The following is a 23,442-nucleotide window of genomic DNA, read 5'->3' as shown; positions in this document are numbered from 1 at the left end:
CAATTTGACCTTATAAGTCACCTCAGATTGTCTAGAAACCCTACCCTGTGAAATTTCACCCATAATTTCCTTTATTTGCCTATTCATCGCACTAAGGTTCTATTCCGATTTCTGAAGCCCTAGATTGACTAAACCAGTGCTTTTCTAGATTTACCTGATACGAGCCTATTTGGTCCAATCCAACCCCACAAATCAACCCAGAAGATCCAAAAATCACACCCTGCTAAATTTTAGTCAAAAATACCCCCCACTTACCCATTCATAAAAAAAATTCCTTTTTAGTCAATTTCATTAACCTATACATAAAAAACCCCTCTTTGTACCCAGATCCATTTCGGCTGTTCAAATTTTGACCCGAGTCCTATCCATCCGTCCAAAAACCCCCGGTCCGATCCGCTTAGACCTGGTTGAACTAAAAATACCCTAGTTTTACAAAATTACAAAATACCCATCAAAACCTAAAATTACCAAAATACCCCTACCCCCTTATAAAACCTAGAATTATCATTTAATCGAATTGGAGGAAATCAACTGTTCACCCTCTTCCTCCCTTCGACACACAACGACAATATATTTACACTTCCGGTCACTCCTCTCTCCCTCCCTCTCTCTATTTTTCTTCTTCTTCTTCTTCCCTTATCGAACACACGCCAAACCCATTTTACTATTCATCATCGTCTTCTCATCAACACCGAACTCAACTGCGACACCTTTTCTTTTCCTGGTCTCTTTCTCTCTCTTGTTATTATTCATCTTCTCCGTATGCTTTCTCTCCCTTTTCCTCTCTTTTTTCGGCTATTCAAATACCTCCTTCCCCTGCTATTGGATCCAACCGCTATTGCTGCAATTGACAGCGGTGGTGATTTCCTCTGACATCCCCTCTTTTGATTTCTCTCTTCATCCATTTTCTCCCCCCTTGACTGCTTAGCTATTGCTATTTGAAACCCAAATTAAAGCCACCGATCACTGTTGTCGACAGAATAAGGGAACTCAGGAGCACATCTCGACCATAGTCAACCACCAATCCTGGCTCTTTGTTTTTCGTTCGACCGGTTTAGTAGAGTTTTCAATAGAGTTTCCAGATGAACATACGATCAGGTTAGAGGATCCACGGTGCCAGACTCAACCAAATTACGTTATCCCCTATTACAGTGTCGGTAGAGTTCAAGCAAAAATCTCAGATTAGGTAAGTTCTAATCTATTGGTAATTCCCTTCTTCAATTTAATTTTGGCAAGTATCTCTCTCTTCTCTTGCAACATTTGATTGCTAGCCATTGGAGGCGACAATGAACTCTATTGAATCATTATTTACTAGTTATTGTGTTTATCATGTTTAGGATTTAAAATCAATCTTATATTAGATAATGTATGCCCTTAGCTCCAATCAGATTGATGTATAAATATATTTATTATAAATAAATAAAAGTATATAATTGTTTCATGTTGATATTGGTATGTTTTTTGAAATTACCCCTTAAACTGGACATTTATGAGAGTTGTATTAGTTTAGAATGTTCTCACTATTGGATAGACTTAAGGAGTTTATCCTATCAAGGATGACATTGATGTGCTACCAAAGAAGTTGGGGCAGCTTGTCTCAGCTGCTAGGGTTAGAGCCAGGCAGATGCAATGTGTGTTTGGATGAAACACTGAATCCGAATCATTTTCTATTTCCATACTGAACCTTGAAGATTGATGGAAAAAACTGGAAAGTTATACATAACCCCTAGACTTGATTATGGTATTGCACTAGGTGTTGGATTGGGCTGTCTTTGATATTTCAATCAATGTGATCCATTAAGGGTCAAAACCTGGGTATGTTGGGGCAGTCTGAGAATTCACTTGAGTGAGTGATCATAGTGATAGGATAGACTCCGTTGTTGGATAAAGTGAATGATAGGACTTACACTCTCTCTAATGGAAACCTAAATTGGCAGTAGTGTATTTCAAATATGTTTGAGATTTGGTTTTGCAAAATATATTTATATGATATATATTAATGTTTTATGAAAAATGTTTGTAAAAGATTTTAATTCCCGGAATCCATCCGAGTAGAGAGTGTGACACTGTACCTCGCAAATAGGTGAGAGGTTCTTCCCTATCCGGTAGTATTGTGATCATTATGTGATGAGAGGTTAAGTATAAGAGACAATTACAGGGATGATTACCTGATGGGCTTTATCTTACTTAAGTCCGTTATCCTTGGGTCTTCATAGGATGGTTGAATTCAAGGGTCACTTTAAGTATAAACATTAGGCCCATAGTGATGTGCTCAATGATTCATTGCGTTTAACAGTAAATTCGGCTAAGCCTTTTTATAAAGGCTGTGCCGAACCCATATGAACTTATGTGAGGTCATTGTGGGGTTCCACGTCATACAAATAAGGCCTAAGTTGATCATGCAACATCTTGGGTTGTGAGACTTTGAAGGAAATGGGCATAAGGCCCATAATTAATAAGATTAAGTAATCTATCACATGACAACTCTTTGGGTCAAATCTGTGTTTGGAAATGGGTATGGAGCACCCATCCTCTTAAGAGGATAATGCTCATCTCTTATTAGAGTCTAGATCTAAATTAGATTTGGATAATTTCCTAATTTGATTAGGAGAGTGTTCTATAAGGAGATAAAAGCAGAAGAGGGCGAATCAGACTAGATGACCGTTCTCTTTTTATCTATTCTTATCTTTTGTCTTCCAAGAAATCCTATCACAACCTAGGATTTCAAGGACTGATAGATATCAGTTTTCTTCTTATTTTTGCAAAAAAAAAAAAAAAATCAAAGGAATTTTAAGCTCACCTTCCCCAATTCGATCTAAATAGTTGGGTTGCAACTTTGCTGAAAATTATATTGTTGAATCAGCTTCACCTATACACTATGCCATCTTCAATGAATGCTGATTTTAGGATTGATTTAGGCATCAACACCACCTTGGGATCCATATTTGTGGTATCCATATCAGGTATAAATCTTCCTCTTTGTTTGATTTCAAATCTGGTTTGGTTTAATGCAAGACTAATCCGGAGAAATGCAGTTTTTTAAAACATAGGGAATTCAATTCTCAAAAGGATTAGAAAATTTTTGAAATTTATTCCATCCATCTAGCATGGTTCAGCCATCCATATGATGGATCCTAGCCCTTCCAACATATCAATACAAATTTCTTCTATTTCCTTTAATTAATTGATGGTTTGCTTAAGTATGAGATTTCCTTTTCAAGTGTCTTGTTTAAGCATAATGTTAGTTAGTATGTCAAGTTGATTAAGTAAATTTATTCAAAATGGAAGATCCCTTCGACTGAACCTTCTAGAGGTGTAGTGGACAAATTCAAGACTATCATCCGAATATTCTTCAACCAATGAATAACTCAACTCTGAGAGTTAAGAATAAAGAAGTAAAGAAAAATAAAAGGAAAATAATTGATAAAAAGTAAAAGGAAAAAGATAATAAAAGGGGTGATGAGGATGTGATGCTTGAGTAGAGATGATCTCTTTGTTTATAGTTTCTGAGGGAAAAGGAAAATGATGGCTAGGGGAAAGAAAGGGGAGGATGTTCGTTACAGACAATGAACTCCCTTAAAAGAAAAGAGGGGTCAGAAAAATAAAAAGGGGAAATGATGAAAAAAAAAAAAAGAAAACTGGAGATCTGCAGTAATGGGCTTGACCAAATGACCAATAAATCTCAGTTTTAGCTTGAGTAGTAGGATATTTGTAGGGAGATTAAGCTACAAAAAGGGAAATAATACTAATAAAAAGTGAAGTAAAAAAGAAAGATAAAAATAATAAAAATAGAAAAGATTCAAAAAATTAAGAAAATAAAAAGGAAGAAACAAATATAATTCCATAAAGCAGTTAAAGTCTAATGGGGTTCCATAAGAAAATAAAAAAAGAAATATAAAAATAAAGAAATAAAAAATTAAAAAATATATAAAGGAAAAATTAAAAATAAAAGAAATTAATTAAATAAAAATATAATTAGGGGTTTTCGTTGTGTTGTTTTATTTATTGATTTGAGTTGCTCTTAGTCATCTAGTCATGTTTGTATGTTCATGCTTGTTTGGAGCGTCATGTGGGTCCCACCTATTGGACCTAGGAGAGGGGTTTCTAACCCCATTCTCAGAGGTCCCATCACCTTCATTTTCATAACTGATGGATAGCGATGCCATTTCCAGGCCAAATGAACCATTTCCCGATGCTCACACCAACAAAATTCACTTGAAATATCAAAATTTCATTTCAAAACTTTGGAACCAAGTTTTGAGTCTTTAGACCCCTTAGGAGTTGGTATGGATCGTGAGAGGACATATTTTAGTCAATACAGGCCTATGGCATCTAATAATAAAAATTTAATTATTTAAAAACATTTAAATTAAATAATGTATGTTATATAAAAAAGTGTCACCCAAGCGCAAGTAGAGTTAGGCTTCACTAGGTTTTGAAACTATGGCAAAAAAAAAAAAAAGGGGCTTTTATAGTTCAGCTTACCCCTAGAGTGATGGATCATATTTAATGGCTAAAATTGACTTTGCATTTTTTTTTTTGTGGAGGAGGAGTCAAATGAACTTCATTAAATAAAATCAAAGTGAGTACAAATTCTCATAGTTCAAGGAGTCTTTTAATCCAAGGATGTAACTGGTCTACAGACGTAAACCAGTGCCATCCGGAGATGCAAATAAATCTAGCAAATATCATGTGCCACAGAATTTGCAAAATGAGACACATGATTGAAATTAAGGTGGTGTTTGGTACTTATGTTGATTTCTCATAATTTGGCACTACATAAGAGCCCAATCAGTGATTTCATTATTTTGCTATTTCGTTAGTTGATTTTTGAGAAACCAGTAAATCGATTATTAAAATTGGCCTAAAAAAGAGGAATCACCATTTTTTGGGATTCCTCTTTTCAGGCTGATTCTGTTTTTTTTTTTATCACTGTTTATTTTGTTGTTTGGTCGGTTGATTTTTGAGAAATTGATAAATTGGTTAAAAATTGATTTAAAAAAAAAGAATCACCATTTTTAATTATTCCTCTTTTCAAGCTGATTACGATTTTTTATGATGTGGCATTTGACAAAGATAAAAGAAAAATCATTATTAATAATCACTATTAAACAAACTCATTGTCGGTGATTTCTCTAACTTGACAGCTATGGTACCAAAGAATAGGGTGAGCATTATTCGGTTAAAACCGAATTACCGATCTGAAAATTTTGGTTTTGGTTTTTTTGTTTCGGTTTTTCAAAATTTCGGTAATTAGGTTTGGTTAATTCAGTTTTTGGGTAATTCGATTTTTGGGTTGGTTTTTAGATTTAGAAATTCAGTTAATCGGAAAAACCGAATTAACTAAAATTTATTGTATAATATATAATATATAATATATAATATATTTATATATTAATATTGATTATGCATGATCCGGTCGGTTCTAGTTGCTGGTAACCTTGCCTCTGACGGAGCGGGGAGATGCCTGAAACAGGGAGGATACAAGAGATTCCCGGGGGAGGAACCGATGGGAATGATCCGACGCTTAAGTTAGCACTCTTGAGAAAACAAGGAAGATGAGAAATTCTCTTAGACCAAAAGGCGCAAAGTATCACTTACCTTTACTTTGGGGGGAAGAGGGCCTTTTATAACTGAAATGGTGCACTCACTCCCAATCCTCTGCCAAATCATGTGTAACCGACTCTGCGGGGGGTAGACATAACCGCCACTGTCTTCCCTGTCGGAGCCGTCTCTACAACGACTGAGATGGCGGTAGCAGGTGGCCGTTGGAGTGCGGTTGTCATGTGTCAGATCCCTGATCAGTCAGGAGCGCCGCCTCAGAGTACGGACTTCTTTGGTGTTAGGTACGGTCGTTCAATCATGCGACCTGGAGTCGAGGTATCGGAGTGGTGCACGATGTGAAGTCTTGAGCTCGGACAGAAGCGTGGCCCGGACTTACCCAAGGTGGACTAGTCCGGGCTTTGCCTTTCGTGGTGTTCCTTGTAGGGCTTGGGATTTCTAAGGAAAGCTCGAGTTCTACCTCCCGGGAAGGGCGGGTTCTCTTTTGGAGAGCTCGGGGCCTCTCCTTGGGGAGCTCGGGCCTCTTCTTGGGCTATGGCTATGTCGCTGTGCTGAACTAACGCTCTTGCCAGGTCATACTTGGTTGCCTCCACGTGTCACGCGGCCAAGGGGTCGGGCCAAATCTCCCTCCATCAATTGCCCCCCACTCCCCGTGCCCGGGGTCTTGACCCGACGTGGGGAGTTCACGGGATGAAGGGTGGATTTGCCTTGTGGCGCGCTTCGTCCAGCTCGGTGATCCTCCGGTCTGACCCGCCTATGCTTTTGGCTCGATCAAGGTTGGCTCTGCTCGACCAAGGGTCAACCCGGGTCGTGTACAGCTCACGCGCGGACGTCAAATGATTATTAGTTTTCGGACATCAAAAAATCGCACTAAACTGATTTCACCTCGGGGGTTGTGCAACTGGTTTTTCTGAGAGCCATTGGATGGCTTTGATCTTGGCCGTTGATGCACGGGTATAACGGTTATAAATAGTGGGGGTCTTGGTCATTTTTCCCTTGCCATAGTCTTTAACACTTATTCTTTGAGCTGGCGTCCAAGGTCTTCAGCTCACGTCACTTTTCCTAGTCCGTTAGCTTTTCCTTGGTGAGTCCCCTTAGCTTCTTTCAATTCTTTTCCTTTCGATGTCTAGTTTGGGTAGCTTAGATAGTCTTTTGGGAGAGCCTGAGGTGGAGACCTCAGCTTGGGTTGCGTCTTTCGACAGCCTTCTGGATGAGCCGGAGGTAGGGCCTTCAGTCCGGGTCACCTCCGACAGTCTGGCATACACTTCCCATCGAGTTCGGATGCCAGATAAGTTCGGACCTTCCACTTTGATGTTTGAGAGACTTCGGTCTCTGGTTCGTCAGTTCAATCTGCCCGGGGAGTACACCTATAGTTTACCTACGGGCGACTTCCCTTGGGAGCATTGTCTGGATGAGATCGTGATTTTTCGGGAGCAGCTCGTCGCCGGGCTGCGCCTTCCTCTTCATTTCCTTATCATCGAGGTCTTGAATCACTTCGGCGTCACCGTTGGTCAACTCCACCCGAACTCCATCTGCAACGTTGTTGGGACCATCTCCCTCTATTGTGAATATGTCCTCCCACTAGACTTAGAAATTTCCTCCGCCCTCCTCACGATTAAGAAGCATGCGAGCTTCCTCCCTAAGCACAGGCGGGCCTATTACTTGTCTCCCCGCCCGGGGTTTAAACTTCTACACGAGCTTCCAAATAAGGTCTCAGCGTGGAAGCGAGACTACTTTGTGGTCCAAAGTGCTATGGGGTGGCCATTCCCCACCCATTGAAGGGCGGCTATTCACGATCTCGGTGCCATGTTAGACAAGGACATGGCGGAGACCTTCTAGTCTTGGGCCCAGCTTGGGTTCAAGTACAAAGATTACCTTACGGAGGCTAAGCTTATCCAGGCCGGTCTAAGTCCGGGTAGGTTTCTTACTCAGATTTTTTTTTTACTGATACCGATCTCTTTTTGTAGGTGTCATGGAGGCAGAGAAGACTAGTGGCGACAACTTGCTTGATGGGATGAAGAGAAGAAAGTGGGTTACTAAGCGGGCTCGCGTCGAGTCTCCTCGGGCTGTGGAGCCCGAAGTACCAAGCCATCCTCCAGTCATCAACCTGGATTCTCCCAGTGAACCCGAGGTGGCCCGGGGTCACAGAGGCTTGGGACGTCGACACTACAGAAGCTTCCCATACTCAAACAGTATTTTCCAGTTCAGGGAGCCAAGAGGGGGTCGGTAGTGTGCTGACGCCAAGTTGTGCTTTTCGTAAGAGCTAAAAGGCTGTCTACCCTGGGGAGGTTTCGGAATGGGCTGACCTTCCTCCAGGTCACATCGGCGCACGTGCTGCGTCTCATGCTATGGTGGTAAGTCAAAGTAGTTTCCCTTGGTGTTTTTTCTATGCTTTATTATTCTCTTCTTGCCGAGTTGACTTGTTTCTCACTTGGTAGGTGAACTCCTCCATCCACGCCCTAACTATTCAATCGGAGAGGAACCTGAAGCAGGCTCAAGCTGTTGAAGAGGCTTCCCATGCAGCGCAAACCAAGCTGAGGATAGCTTGGGAGTGGATCTATCATCCCGAGGGTGACACTTCGGCTCAGAAGAATGCCATCGAGACCTTGACGTCGGAGAAGGTCGCAATGGACCGCGAGTTGGAGAGGCTTCGGAGGGAGAATGGGGTCTTGAGGCTTGTTGTAAAGCACCTCGCGAACTCAAAAGGGGTCTTGGAGCACGAGGTGGAATACCTTAAGGCCGATATCAAGGAAAAGTCTGAGATCATCTTCCAAGCCATCGAGGACACTAAGTATAGGCTGTCGAAGACTATATCGCGTCAGAGCGCTTTGACGACCTAATGGTGGGCTCGTATCGGAGGGGTTTCAAGTTGAGCAGGTGGATGATAAGGCATACGTACCCCTAACTCGACACTCATGCCATAACCACCTCGCGCATTACTCTGGAGATGGCTCTTGCAGCTGACGACGACCCAGACTCCGAAGATGAAGCAGACGCCCCAAGTGCTGCCGAAGTTCCTTCTGATGTCTTGGGCAAGGAAGGTGTGCCTCCGAAGTGATATGTATCAAGCCTGCGAGCTCATTTTTTCTTTTTGTCTTTGCATTAAATCAGTTGTAAATGAAACATTGGTAATGGAATACCCTTTTTGGTTAAGTGTTGGGCACTGTCATTCTTTCTTTTTGCCGCAGTGACTATATTGCCGAACTGTTAGAATTAGGTCCCCAAAGCGAGGGGGTTTCTCGAGGCAAGTTAACATAGTAAGGCTATACACCCGATTTGTTCTCTGCCTGGATCAAAGTTGATATCGGTTGTCTTTAACAAGCCTGACTCGGAGTAGGCTATGCACCTCGGGCTTCATACCGGTGTTGCCTGCTCTTTCGGCCCTAACACTTGGTCTGCATTGATGAGGTGTCAAGGTCATAATTAGCTCGACGCTTTAGCCCTTTGGCTAGAATACTTTCCTAGGGTTTACCCATGCCGAAGAGGCGACTAGGTCTTATGGTGCCGAGGTCCTTGTTAGCTCAGCATTTTGGCCCTTAGGCTTTGAGAGCGACTCATAGTCCACTCAGTTCGGTAATTTACAGGTAGTATCACCTTAAGTTGACGATACTCCATGCCCGGGGCATTTATTTACCCTCTAGGGTTTCGAGCTCGTACGCTCCTCTGAGCGCTCTCTTTACTCGGTAGGGTCCTTCCTAGTTCGGTCCAAGTTTGCCAATGCCGGGCTCAGGTACCATGACCTTGCGGAGAACCAGGTCGCCGACGCGGAAGTTTCGCTTCTTGACTCTGGCATTGTAGTACCGAGCTACCCTTTGCTGGTACGCTGCTGTCCTAATGTAGGCGAGGTCCCTCACCTCATCGAGTAGGTCGAGGTTGGTACGTAGCTCATCTTCATTGGTCTTGTCACCGTACGCTTCCAGTCGTAATGAGGGGATTTCAATTTCGGTTGGGATGGCTGCCTCGGTGCCATAGGTGAGGTTGAAGGGAGTTTCTCCGGTGGTGGTCTTCTCTGTAATTTGGTAGGCTCATAGGACGTTGGGTAGCTCGTCCACCCATAGACCTTTAGCTCGGTCTAGCCTGGCCTTCATTCCATGGAGGATAGCTCTGTTCGTGACTTCTGCTTGACCGTTTGCTTGCGGGTGCTCTACCGACGTGAAGTTCTGCCGAATCCTCATGTCTTGGCACCATTTCTAGAATTTGATATACTCGAACTGCTTGCCATTGTCAGAAATCTGTACCCGAGGTAACCCGAAGCGGCACACTATGTTCTTCCAAAAGAAGTTTTGAACATCCGGGCCGTGATTGTTATGAGAGGTTCAGCTTCTACCCACTTTGTGAAGTAATCTGCCGCCACTACTAGGAACTTCCTCCCACCTATTGCTGGCGAGAATGGCCCAAGTAGGTCGATGCCTCATTGCGCAAAGGGCCAGGGACTAGTGAGATACTTGAGATCAGTGATGGGCTGATGGTGGATATTGGCATGCTTCTGGCACTTATCGCATTTTCTGACTAACTCAACGGCGTCTGCTTTCATTGTTGGCCAATAGTACCCTTGTCGTAGTGCTTTTTGAGCGAGGGCCCTGCCCTCTAGGTGTCTGCCGCACAGGCCCCCATGAATGTCATGGAGTACAAGCTCGGCTTCGGGAGGCCGCAAGCAATGCAGGTAGGGGAGCGTGTAGGATTTTTGGTACAACCGTCTGTCTATTATGACGTATTTGGCTGCCTGGCGCTCTACCCTCCTGGCGGCATTGCGGTCTGCGGGGAGGGTCCCATGTAGCAGGAAGCTTGCGAGTGGATCGATCTAGCTCGGCTTTGCTTGGACAACAAGAGCTACCTCCTCTGCCCCCCCGAGAATGCTAGGCCGAGGTAAATCTTCTATGTACACGGTCCTCATGGTGTTATCACTGGTGCTGGCTAACCGGGATAGGGCATCGACCTCGGCATTCTCCGGCCTCGGGATTTGCCTGATGAAGTGTGACTGGAAGTTAAGCAGAGCCTCCTTTACTTTGGCTAAGTAGGCGATCATAGTCGGTTTGCGGGCTTTGTATTCGCTTGTAACCTGATTGACCACGAGTTGGGAGTCGCTATAGATGACGATGTGTTTAACTCTTACTTGTTGGGCTAGGGCTAGTCCGGCTATTAACGTTTTGTACCCCGCCTCGTTGTTGGATGCTGCGAAATCAAAGCATAGTGCGTACTCCAGTTTTGTGCCACTCAGACCGTGTAGAACTATTCCTGCTCCGCTGCCCTGCTGATTCAGGGAGTCATCTACGTGAAGGATCCAGGGCTCTTCATCCCAGTTCACGCTTGGCCTAACCTGGAGAGATACCGAACTGGGTGCGACCTCACAGTGCTCGGACTCAGCCGGCCTGGGAACATCGAGCTTACCCGAATTGGGGGCTTCGGGCTTAACCGGGCTAGGGACTCCGGAGCTAAATATGCACTCTGCAACAAAATCCGCCAAGGCTTGGGCCTTGATAGCAGTTCATGGCTTGTACTGGAGGTCGTACTCACTGAGCTTGATGACCCACTTCGTCAGCCGACCAGAAATCTCAGGCCTGAGTAACACTTGCCTCAGATGTTTGTCAATGAGGACGATAATGGTATGGGCTTGGAAGTACGACCGGAGTTTGCGGGCTGCAATGACCAATGCATAGGCTACTTTTTCTATCTCCGGATATCTCGTCTCCGCTCCCTGCAATACTTTACTAACATAGTAGATGGGCCATTGGACCCGATCTACTACCTTTATTAGTACCGAGTTGACTACTTCATCAATTGTAGAGAGATACAGCTCTAGGACATCGCCCTCTTCAGGCCGGGTCAGAACTGGGATACTGGCGAGGTACCTTTTGAGCTCGTCAAACGTGAGCTGGCAACCTGGGGTTCATTCGAACCCTTTGCTTTTCATTGCCTTAGAGAAAGGCAGGCAACAGTTTGTCGACTTGGACATAAAACGACTCAGAGCGTCTATTCTATTGTTCAACCTCTGAATCTCTTTCACTTTTCGGGGTGGTCTCATATCTAGGATGGCCTTTATTTTGTCCGAGTTGGCCTTAATACCGCACCGGTTGATGATGTACCCTAAGAATTTATCCAAGGTGAGACTGAAGACACACTTGTTTGGGTTTAGCTTCATGTTAAATTGGCATAGAATTTGAAAGACAGAATGCAAATCTTGTATTAACTCATGTGAAAATTGGGTTTCGATGACCATGTCATCTACATAACATTCTATCTTAGTGCCAATTAAGGGTTTAAATAGCTTATTCACAAGCCTTTGAACGGTTGCCCCAGCATTTTTCAGTCCAAAGGGAATAACCTTGTAGCAGTACAGGCCAAACTCGGTTTTGAAGGCGGTCTTTTCCTCGTCGACGGGGTCCATCCTGATCTAATTGTAGCCCGAGTAGGCATCCAAGAAGCTTAGCAACTAATGCCCTGAGGTTGCGTCCACTGGGTGGTCGATCCTGGGGAGGGAGAAGCAATCTTTTGGGCAAGCTCGGTTCAGGTCGGTGTAGTCGACACACATGCGCCACTTGCCATTAGCCTTTTTCACCAGAACGGGGTTGGCCACCCAGCTCAGGTAATGAACTTCCCTTATGAAGTCTGCTGCGAGGAGCTTCCCGACCTTCTCGTCGACTGCCCTCCATCGCTCTGGGGCTAGGCTGCGTTTCTTTTGTCTAATGGGCCTAACTACAAGGTCAGTATTAAGTTTGTGAGTTATGAGGTTAGGGTCTATGCCAGGCATTTCTGCCGCGGACCAAGCAAAAACATCTAAGTTGCTGAGTAAGAAGCGTACCAGTTCGGATCGCCAGGGTTCCTCCAGGGAAGCGCCGATCTGAAGTGTTTGGGCTGGGTCTTCTACCGAGACAGGGATGGGAACAGTTTCCTCCGTGGGCGCAGCTCGCTCCTCGTTCTGTTCCACGGGTCACTCCAGCTCGAGGTTGCTGGCCACCTTGGCTTTTCCCTTGAGGGTGGCAACATAGCATTTACGGAACTCAAGCTGGTTACCCCGCACTACCCCAATGCCGAAGTCCATGGGGAACTTCATGGCTAAATAGTAGGTGGACACCACAACCCTTAAAGCGTGGGTGATCGACCGACCTACTATGGCATTGTATGGGGAGGGGGTCACAACCACCAAGAAGTTGTGTTTGAGCCTCATCGTGCTAGGCCACGTGCTGACTTCCACAGGTATTGTAACCTTTCCCAGGGGCCTTACTTCCTCTCTGCTGAAGCTGACCAGTGGGGTTGGTCAAAAGCCGCCTTGAAAAGGATATCTGTCGAACTGCCTGAATTGACGAGGACGCACCGGACTTCGAAATCATTGATCTTTACCTTTATGACAAGCGCGTCATCGTGGGGGTAGAGAACTCCGCGTGCGTCGTCCTCAGTGAAGAGTATGAGGTCTTCTGTCCTTGGCCGCTTCGGGGGATTATGCTCTTCTCTGGCGGCCTCACGGGTTGATGCCCGAGCTGCTGCCAAGGTGCAACCTACTACAATCAACCCTCCAACGATCACATGGATCGTTTCCCGAACTGGCCTTTCCTCCAGGTGTTGCTTCTGCGATTGCTCTACTGGCCCGTTGCTGGACTCGGGGGCATCCCTACTGTGCTCTCTCTGCCGGCCTGCCTTATTGTTATTATTATTACCATTATTCTCTACAAAATTCCTTAGGTATCCGCGACGAATGAGTTCCTCTATCTCGTCGTGGAGATTCTTACAATGCTCGGTACTATGACCGTGGTCTCTGTGAAAGCTGCAATATAAATTTCTATTCCTTTCATTCGGGTTCCCTTTCAGACGGGGTGGCCACTTTATGTACGGGGTGTCCTTGATTGCCATCAGGATCTTAGACCACTTCGCATTCAAGGGTGTGTAGTTTGCCCGATCTGCCGCGGGAGCTCGGAATGGCTGACTTGGCTTTGCCCCCCAAACTGAGTCTTTCTTCCTTCTGTCCTCTTGGTTGGAATGTTCGCTTTCCCTCTTTCTTTTTTCAAACCCTCCCTCAGCTCTTTGATTGATCTCCTCCTCCGTTCTTATGAACTTGTTCGCGAGCTTGAGAAACTCAGCTATGGTTGCGGGCTGGTTGACCACCATGTGCCATTTGAATTCCTTGTGCGTCACACCCCTCTTGGCCGTTGCGAGCTGTACTACATGGTCTAGGCGTGGTATCTGTAAGCACGCGTCGTTGAATCACTTGATATAGCTCCGGATGGACTCCCCTTCCTTCTAGACTATACCGAGGAGGCTCTCCTCAGTTCGGGGGCACCGCTTGCTGGTGACGAAGTGCGCGGTGAAGATTTGCACAAATTGGGTCCAGCTCCTTATCGACCCAGGGGCCAGGTTCCTATACCAGGTGCGGGCCACTCCTCTGAAGGTGGTAGTGAAGGCCACACACATGCATGATTTGTTAGCCTTCGCCAGGTGCATTTAGGACTGAAAAGCATCAACATGATCACTCGGGTTAAAGGAACCATCATATTTGTCTAGCGGGGGGAGTTTGAAATCCTTGGGCATGGGGAAAACAGGGGGGAAGGGACTGAAAGAATAGGAGTAACCTTTACCTCGTTCGAGCTCGCTTCCTCTTTACCTCTGAGCTTGGGTAGAACGCGGGTGGTAGTTCGACGAGCTCGTCGGTGCCTCCGCGGCTGCTTGGAAGGCCCGGTGTTGGCGCTGCTCACTTTGGTGTTGCCGAGCTCAATGGGCCGGACTGTTGGTGGTAGTCCGCGGCTAAGGCGCCGAACTGGTTTTCCGTGAGTAGGAGCCCGAACTGAGAGAGCCGAGGTGATGCTGACTTGATAGACCGGGAGGTCCCCGATCCATCAGCGTGCTGCGAAGCGGGGGCAGTTGGTCTCTCCCTCCTACTAGGGGATGAGGCTTGGCTTCTGGAGGGGTTCTGAGCTTGGGAGGCTTCTCCCCGGTGAGGGCGCTCGCCCTGAGGAGAGGGCTTGACTTGCTTGACAACAGGGTGCCGAGGTGGGAGTTGTGGCTGGCTCTGAGGCAGTTGGGGGAACTGATGTTGGTAGTGGTACCTGTTGCTGGTAGAGTTGGTGTTGCTGAAGCTGTTGCATTTGGGATTGCATGGCCTGCATGTATTGCATCAAATCATCGAGTTGGTTTTGGCTGGTCACCAGAGGGACAATGGTTGGTTCAGCAAAGGTTGTCTCAACAGAGGGGGGGAAGGGGAACTTTCACAAGCGCCACTGTTCGTGGCACATTCAGGCTAGGGACTCCATTCACCAAGAGGGGGATGGTGAACTACCTGATGCAGACAATAGGGGGCTGAGGGTGTTCCCCGACGGCATTCAGGTCAGCATTACGTCTATCACTGCCGGAGGAAGCCATGAATGATAAGTTTTCTTTCTTTAGGAAAGAGCTAGAGGTTGGGGGAGGCTTTTTGAAGCATTTCCCATAGACGGTGCCAAATGATGATGCACGATCCGGTCGGTCCTAGTTACCGATAACCTTGCCTCTGACAGAGCGGGAGATGCCTGAAACAGGGAGGAAATATGAGATTCCTAGGGGAGGAACCCGATGGGAATGCTCCGATGCTCAAGTTAGCACTCTTGAGAAAGCAAGGAAGATGAGAATTTCTCTTAGACCAGAAGGCACAAAGTATCACTTACCTTTACTCTAGGGGGAAGAGGGCCTTTTATAACTGCCCTGGTGCACTCACTCCCAAGCCTCTGCCAGATTAGGTGTAACCGCCTCTACGGGGGGCAGACATAACCGCCATTGTCTTCCTTGTCGAAGCCATCTCTGCAACGACTGAGATGGCGGTAGCAGGTGGCCGTTGGAGTGCGGCTGTCATGTGTCAGATCCCTGATCAGTCAAGCGCGCCGCTTCAGAGTACGGACTTCTTTGGTGTCAAGTACGGTCGTTCAATCATGCGACCTGGAGGCGAGGTACCAGAGTGGTGAAAGAGGTGAAGTCTTGAGCTCGGATAGAAGCGTGGCCCGAACTTACCCGAGGTGGATTAGTCTGGGCTTTGCCTTTCGTGGTGTTCCTTGTAGGGCTCGGGATTTCTAAGGAAAGCTTGGATTCTTCCTCCCGGGAAGTGTGGGTTCTCTTTTGGAGAGCTCGGAGCCTCTCCTTGGAGAGCTTGGAGCCTCTCCTTGGGGAGCTCGGGCCTCTTCTTGGGCTATGGCTATGTCGTTGTGCCAAGCTGACGCTCTTGCCAGGTCATACCCGGTTGCCTCCACGTGTTGCACAGCCAAGGGTTTGAGCCAAATCTCCCTCCATCAAATATATTATATACAGTGTATTATAATGAAATTAAATTTCACAATATATATTATTGGTTATAATATATAATATTATGTATATATTAATTAAATTCGGTTTTAACTGAAATAATCGAAAATCGGTTTTATTATAATTCTGTTTTTAGTTTGGTTTTAAAAATTTTGGTTTATTCGGTTTGGTTTTTAACCGAATAAACCATATGCCCACCCTACCAAAGAAACAATTTCCCTAATTTTTGAGAAATCAATGATCTCATAAATCAGTAATTTATGAGAAATCTCGAAGGAATCACCATTGATCCCAAACACATCCTAATTTGATGCAAAGAGAAGGGGTGCCAATAGTATTCGAAAATCTGATTTTGAATTCGAGATTCGACATAATCAAACCAAGTTTGGATAATTTGAATATCTAATCAGTCGAATTTGGATATGACCTGATTCCATTCGAAAAATATCCAAATTTCACCGATTATTTAATTCTTATTTATAATATATAAAATATTTAAGTATTTTATAATATATATAATAATTAAATTATATAAATAATTTATATAAATAAAATATTTATTTTATATATTTATTAAATACCTAAAATAATTAATTAATTGAATTGAAATCGAATCAAATATTTAATCAAATTCAAATTCAAATATAAATTCTCAATATCTGTTGAGTATTGAATGGAATTCGGATATTGAATTTTGTAATCGGATTCGAATTTGATCTGTTACGATCTAACTACATGATTGATATCTACCACAATAGCAAAGGAGATTGCCAGCACTTTTTAACCTCTTTAACTACTAGTAGGGAATCAGATTCCACAACAACTCGGCTAAACTAACGTGTAACGACTAGCCTTAAACTTCATTTCCAGAAGCTTGCCTACTTCAGCTGAACCACAATTCGCTATCAAAAAAATTACCAAATTCATCACGAACCAGCACACCACCCCAACACGGCAGAATTGGGATGAGCTAAACGCTATGGCTGTTCGGTTAGATGTGGAATTTTATTTTATAAATTCATGAGCCCCACTGTGATATTTTATTAATTACACAGCCAGTCAAACAGCCATCTCGTTCAGCCAAATCTTGTTCACACGACAACATCTGATCTGATCCGAGCTTAAGAAAGCTCTCATCACAATAACCCACCCTAAAGGGGGAGGAATCAGTAATTGGAGGCTCAATTGGCGTGGTTTGTGAGTAACTCACCAAAAAATATACACTTTTTTGCACAATAGACCTCCAATCCGATCTAACTTCATGGCATGGAAGATCTCGTTTCACGCCTTCCAAAGATGCCATGAAATAATAGCTAAGAGGGTTGCATGACAGTGGGTTTCCTCTCTCCAAAACTCTAGTGCAATGAACCATGATTTCACCCATTCTCTAAGGCTATCTTTGGTTTGAAGGAAAATGTAGGGAAATGAAAAGAAAAGTAGGAAAATTTTTATAAACCTTCTATAGGTTTTCCCGTCTTTCCCTTCCTTTCCTTATATTTTTTTTTTTTCACACCAAACATAGCATAAAAGGAATGCCAATTAAGATTCTCTACCCGAAGAGCCAATAGGCTCATCAAGTCATCAGCCAAACAATGGGATGGCAATGTGTCCCGTAAACTCAGGGCCCTGCCCCAGCCCACCCAAATGGAACAGGGATAGGGAAAATATTTTTTCCAAATGAGAAATAGGGTTTGCATATAATTCCTATAATCTTGTTTCTAAAATAACCTCAAATTAGCTCATTTTTAGATGGTTGCCTCGAAGAAAAGAACATTTAAAGATTCCCCACTCCAATGGAGAGTGAGTGACTCATCCCAAACCTACCCCACCGCCAAAAACAAGGTAAAGATGGGATAAAGTATCTTAACTAGGGGATGAGAAATGGAGAGAAGGTGCCCCACCCTGAACCTGCCCAATTGCCATTTCTACAAACACATCTAGCTCGGTTTACATATCCTTTTATCAATGAATAAATGCCATGTCTCCAAATCCCACATTGCATAGGAATAAGTATATATAATTTATTATTTATAAAAAATATTATATTTGTGGGTTCCGGGCTGCTCAATATCCAGGTCATCCTTTAAAAAAAAAAAGAAAGAAATTCTAAAGATAGTAAGGAATTAAATAATAGTTTTTTTTAGAGAGGCTAAAGTGGGGAAGCTCATTTTGGTTGGTAAAGCGAGCAACCTCCTTTTTCTTTATCAAGATAAAATAATTTAAAAAAGTAAATTTCACATGTAAGATCCGTCTCTAAAAGTTCAAAATTTAACTTTCTACTCTCACATGGCAATAAAAAAAAGTTTCTAAGCTTAGTTAAATATTAGTACAATCATTTGAATATACTCTATTTTTTTCCTCATTGTAACTTGCTCTTAGTTAGAGTTGGATCTCATTTGATACTAGGTCTTACTTTTTTACATAGCCACGTGGCAAAGTAAGAGGGAACTTCTTCATTCTACCATCATGAGGGCTCCCCATCATATATGCCCCCTTTTTATCTCTCCTTCCTTCTATGCCTTACAAGAAACGTAAGATACATTCATATGCAACAGTGTGTATCATTCAAGTGGGTCATACAACAACTATCTAGATGACTAGATCTAGGCTATGCTGCAAGATGATTTGCAAAGCACTAAATCATGGAAGAAAAACCCAACACCCCTACCAAGTGCCAAGTGCCAACAAACATCTACGTAACACATGTTATGTAGTTGTAGGTTATTGTGGGACCCACCTCCCACAATCCTACAACATTAAAGAAGAGTGAACGACAAAAATCCTAAACAAAAAATAGTAAATTGCTTAAACTTTTAGATATAGTAGTCCTTAAAAATATTTATTTTACAATTTTTTTCCATATATGAAATTATAAATCACTACCTTAAATCCTTTCAATCTCCTTTCTTTGGCTCATTTGGAAAGATTACAAAAACAAATATGTAAAGTGTAAAATCTTGTATTTTGTATTATTTTATATGTATTTATATTATACATATTTGTATTTGTACTCTTTTCAAATTTGTCCCTTCGTATCAATCATTTAAAGGTAAAATTGCAACTTTAAATTATCTTTTGTTCTTTTGCTGTTCATAAAATTTGTATTGCTTTTTCCAATAGAAACTATCCTCAATAATAACTACATGGGTATTTTAGACATTTTTTGCTAACTCTTGTTAGAGAATTTTACTAGAAGAGGTCTAGTTGCAACTTATCAAAAAAGTTCAGGGAAGCTTTCAGCAACAGTCAAGAACTTTAGGAGAGGTTTCAGGAATTTACCCAAAATAAAAAGTAAATTACCAAAAACGGGGTATTTCCCTGAAGTTTCATTTGCAATTCACTTTGTGACAAATATCTCCTCTATTAGAGTCCCATAAATTAATTTCCAAAAAGATATTTTTTCAACGGTTTAAAGATTCTTAAATCTCCAAATTAACTTTTTTTATTTATTTGGATGATTTATGGTTCGATTAATTTTTTAAATATAACATTGAAGTTTCATTGTAGTTCTAATAAATCCTTACTAGTTTTTAATTGGATCTAATATTTAAATAAAATGGTAGAGGTTTATTTCTGATACATACATATATATTTATATATATATATATATCTATATATATATATATATATATATATATATATATTTTAAGATGAAGAGAGACATCTATATCAATAAAATGAATAAAACATTATTTTTTTGTTATACAAGTGAAATGGTTCTTGTCTTTTTAGCTTATCTCTCTTCTGTTTGGAGAAAATAGAGGTTTTAATTGAACATTTTGATAATTTAACGCATTCCGACATGATTTTTAAAATTAGACGGTCAGACTGAAAAAACTAGGAATTAGTCAGGTGATTGGTTTCATTTTACCCTATAACTGTTATTTCCCCCAAAACCATTGATTTGGTCTGACTCGGGTGGTCAAACCATTCAAACCTTCAATGATTTGGTTGTTTTTTTTTTAAGTTTTTTAAATTTTTTATTTTTTGTCAAAATGGGCCATCCGTTCAATTTGAACGATTGGACCGTTCGACTCAGAAACCGGACCACTGAAAGGTTCGTTGTCCAGCTCGGTTTTAAAAACCTTTCATTCCGACGTATAAAACTCTATTGAGTTTATCTTTTCCATTTCCGTCTCGATCTAATAATTCCCCCAGTTTGTGAAAAATTGGTTCCAATCTGACGTTCAATATCCTCTCATTCATTCCAAAGCCCCATCACAAAATTTCAGCCAGCCAAAGCTCCCTCAAGGCTTAGGTCTTTCCATAAAAGGCTCCTCCACTGCGAATATTTCTCCCTTTCCATTGTTTTTTTGAGTTTCACATAAAACAAAGTGGAAGCGAGATAGCGTTGGTTCTCTCTCTCTCTCTCTCTCTCTCTCTGCCTTTTAAACCCTAACAGAAAGGTATGGTCTCTCCTTCTCGTTTCTTGTTAATTTGTTTTCGGTTCAATTGCTCGGATTAATCTTCGTCTCCTTCCGCTCTAGGTTCCAATGGCCGACGAAGAGATTGTCAATAGCGTCGCATCGGATGTCAATGGTGAGGGGCCTGAGAAGGAGAGCTTGGACTCGAAGCGAGATCTTGATCTCAATAAGAAAGTTTCCGAATTGAACCGGAGGATTGAAGTTCTGGAGCAGGAGAAGTCCGGATTGCTGCGCGATAAGGGGGAGAATGATGAGAAAATCAAGCTTCTCACGGAGGAGATCGAAGGATTCAAGAGGAATCAAGAGGATATGGAGGTGAGATTGGGTGAGATGCAGAGGCAGATTGATGAATCTGGAGAAGACAAGAAGGCTCTGCAAGTAATCGCCGCTCGAGCGGCTGAGCTCGAGACGGAGGTGTTTCGCCTGCAGCATGATCTTTCTTCGTCGATGTCCGAGAGCGAAGAAGCGTTGAGGGAATTGCAGGAGGTGAAGGATGCGTATGAGGAGCTTAAGCAGAGCAATCTCCATAAAGAGTCCATGGTCAAGTCTCTTGAGATGGAGAAGGTTTGTTTGCTGGAACGCATCGATGGAGAGGTTGGAGTCTTGAAAAAAGCCAAGGCGGAGAACGAGGGTCGGATCCTTTATTTAGAGGAGAAATTGTCAATGGTGGAGGCCAAGGAAGCGAAGAACAGGGAAGAGAGCAACAAGATTGAAGGTGAAGCGATGGTCAAAATCTCAGAACAAGAGATCAAAATTCTTCAGCTACTGAATGAAGTTAAAGGATTGGAAGCAAATATCGCCAATAAGTCTTTGGATCTAGTGAAGCTGGAGAAGGAGAAGGATGAAATAGAGGCTGCGAAGCGTTCTCTGGAAGAAGCCCTGAGTCAGTCCAAGGAGAAAATAAAGGAGAAGGAAGCTCAATTCAGTCAATTGCAGCAGGAGCTGTTGTCATCTAACAACTTTGTCATGGAACTGAAAAACCGTGAAACTGCATGCAAATCATCAATGGTTGATGCGGAGAATGGATCCAAGTGCATCAAGCTTCAGTGGCCGACAGCAGTTGCGTCCACTGGGACACTTGCTGCTGCCGCTGCTTTGTTCTATCTCAGTTATGCAAAGCGGAGGTAGGCGAGGCCAAGAGAAACAAGATAGAATAGAGAAAGATAAGAAGAGGGAACAAGTCAGTCAACAAGAGAGAACAGGTTAGAGTTCCTTTCTAACATTGAATATGCTTTCGCTTTATTAGTTTGGTTTTGTTTCGGTTCATTTTCAAGCCTCTGTTGTACTTACAGAGCTATATAGAAGAAGACCGTTTCTCCAGTTTTTTTCTTTTGATTTTGCAAACTGAGACCCTCAGTACCAGAAGAGGTTAAAAAATCAAGAAAGAAAGTAGAGGAATTGAGGAGAGAGAGAGAGAGAGAGAGAGAGAGAGAGAGAGAGAGAGAGAGAGAGAGAGAGAGAGTTCTGTAGATGCAATTGAATGGTCTTATATTTTTATGGTAAACACGTTTGTTATGTGTAGGTGTAATTTCATCATAATTTATGGATTTAACTGGGTATAGAATATGAACTAGGCAGCTTCCAAACTCAACTCAACCCAACAAATCATTTTTCCAAGCTATACTGTCTGAGCTACATGAACTCTGTTACTCCATTCCGATCTGTTCAGTATTGTTTCTTGTTTGACTGCATTCCCTTAATCCAATATGACAACAGATGGGGAGAAGGAAAACTGAAAGGTGAAAGCGCACCATAACTTCTCTTGTGCGCCATCTATAATTATTTTAATAATATCGGACTACATTACAGTAGCTGAATGTTCTCTGGTTTGATCATGTCATAGCTGCAGGGATAAGGTTTTAGGTTACCCTATGTGTGTCTTGTTGGTAGGGATGATTTCTGATGGATGGCTTGGAAGCAAAATCAGATTAAATGATTACATTTTAGTTTTTGCCTTGCGTTTGAAGCCAAAACTTAACTTTATGGTTTTAATCATAGAATGAGATGATGTCTTGTTACGATTTGGAGGGTAAAGAAACTTATTTCGATCCTGTTTCTCTTTCCATTCTGGTAATGATTTCAATTTTGTTAATGAACTTATGGGTTCAAGCAAAGGTAAGCTAAAAATTAACATGGGATATTAGTATGTTAGGTTCCATGTTGTGGGCGAGGACAATAATGGAAAGAAGGCAACGCAATGCCCCCTGAGTTCAGATTCTAATGATTTTACATGGGCCCAACCCCACATTGTTTTGAATATGGTGCAGAAGATCTCTACATGAGGTTGGATGGGTCTTCAGAAACGGCAGGAGCTGAGTGCATCCTAAGTTGGAACTGTCGACTAGAATTTATTGTCTTATGGAAAGAGGGATTTGTTGATTGTTACTTGACTGACTGAAAACTGTTGAATGTTGGTGCACAGTTTGGGACCAATTATTGCCCAACCTTGGCCGCTAACCCACATGAATTAATCCTCTGCCTAAGCACCAAGGCCTGAAAGAGTGAAAGTCCGTCCTGTTTAAGGCTTGTTCCTGGGTTTCGATCCTCCTTGGGCCAAGTGTGTTTGTTCACCGTAGTCCATACCAGGCGTCGAATGGCTTCAATAGCTAATATGTGTTGACCTAATCACCTGCCACTCAGAGGGAGCCCGGATCTTGTTGACCACAGAACGTTGTATATCTACATCAGCACGTTGGGAACATTTCTTGTACTATTTATTGTTATTTATGGATATTTCTTGTGCATATGTGGTGTTACGTTTACACGGATGTGGCCAGCGCTTTGTGGTTAGCAGATTCATGCTTCCCAAGAGGAAGTATATTACCATTTGCATTTCTATATTAAGTTATTAACCACAGATCCATGCTCATCTTGAGGTAATTATATTACCATTTGCATTTTTATATTTGTTGGTGGAATATTTTGTTTTGATGGTGCAAGAGAATGTATATTCAAATTCAACCATTGTAGGTCTAATTTAGTCCATGTAGAATGAGAGCATAGCCAACTTGGGTCATAAAGCAATATTTAAGAAAAGAGTAAATTGTTGAAATCTCAGCTGAAGTTTCTGACATCTGCTGAAACCTCCCTAAAGGCTGCTACTTACAATTACCTTCCCTGAACTTTCTAATACAGTTGCAAGTAGATCCCTTTCTTAGAATCCTTCGAAATTTTTAAAATACTCCAGCAATTTCTATGG

General features: G+C 42.7%; 1 protein-coding gene and 1 long non-coding RNA gene across 5 annotated transcripts; both read left to right on the top strand.

Annotated features, from left to right (window-relative positions):
• Window positions 1-514: 514 nt before the first annotated feature.
• On the top strand, window positions 515-8,715 carry LOC148867028 (uncharacterized). The gene is made up of 3 exons (XR_016109655.1): window positions 515-1,186; window positions 7,530-7,916; window positions 8,001-8,715. It is a non-coding gene; the product is annotated as an uncharacterized LOC148867028 (long non-coding RNA).
• Window positions 8,716-20,084: 11,369 nt separating this feature from the next.
• Window positions 20,085-23,126, top strand: LOC148867027 (peroxisomal and mitochondrial division factor 2-like). 4 transcript variants are annotated; one of them, XR_016109653.1, is made up of 3 exons: window positions 20,085-20,225; window positions 20,307-21,445; window positions 22,511-23,126. XR_016109653.1 is itself a non-coding variant. In XM_088976750.1 (2 exons), the coding sequence occupies exon 2, from the start codon at window positions 20,313-20,315 to the stop codon at window positions 21,369-21,371; it is 1,059 nt and encodes a 352-aa protein (XP_088832876.1). In that variant the 5' UTR covers window positions 20,085-20,225; window positions 20,307-20,312; the 3' UTR covers window positions 21,372-21,758. The 4 variants fall into 4 exon arrangements, 1 of the variants encoding a protein (XP_088832876.1); XR_016109652.1 differs by having other exon boundaries at window positions 22,396-23,126; XR_016109654.1 differs by having other exon boundaries at window positions 22,388-23,126.
• Window positions 23,127-23,442: the final 316 nt, after the last annotated feature.

This window comes from Nelumbo lutea, chromosome 3 (genome assembly GCF_056320005.1).
Source record: "Nelumbo lutea isolate HS-2025 chromosome 3, American lotus-T2T, whole genome shotgun sequence".
Classification (NCBI taxonomy): Eukaryota; Viridiplantae; Streptophyta; class Magnoliopsida; order Proteales; family Nelumbonaceae; genus Nelumbo; species Nelumbo lutea.
Note: the sequence above shows the minus strand (reverse complement) of the source record. Positions and strands in the feature narration are given on the sequence as shown.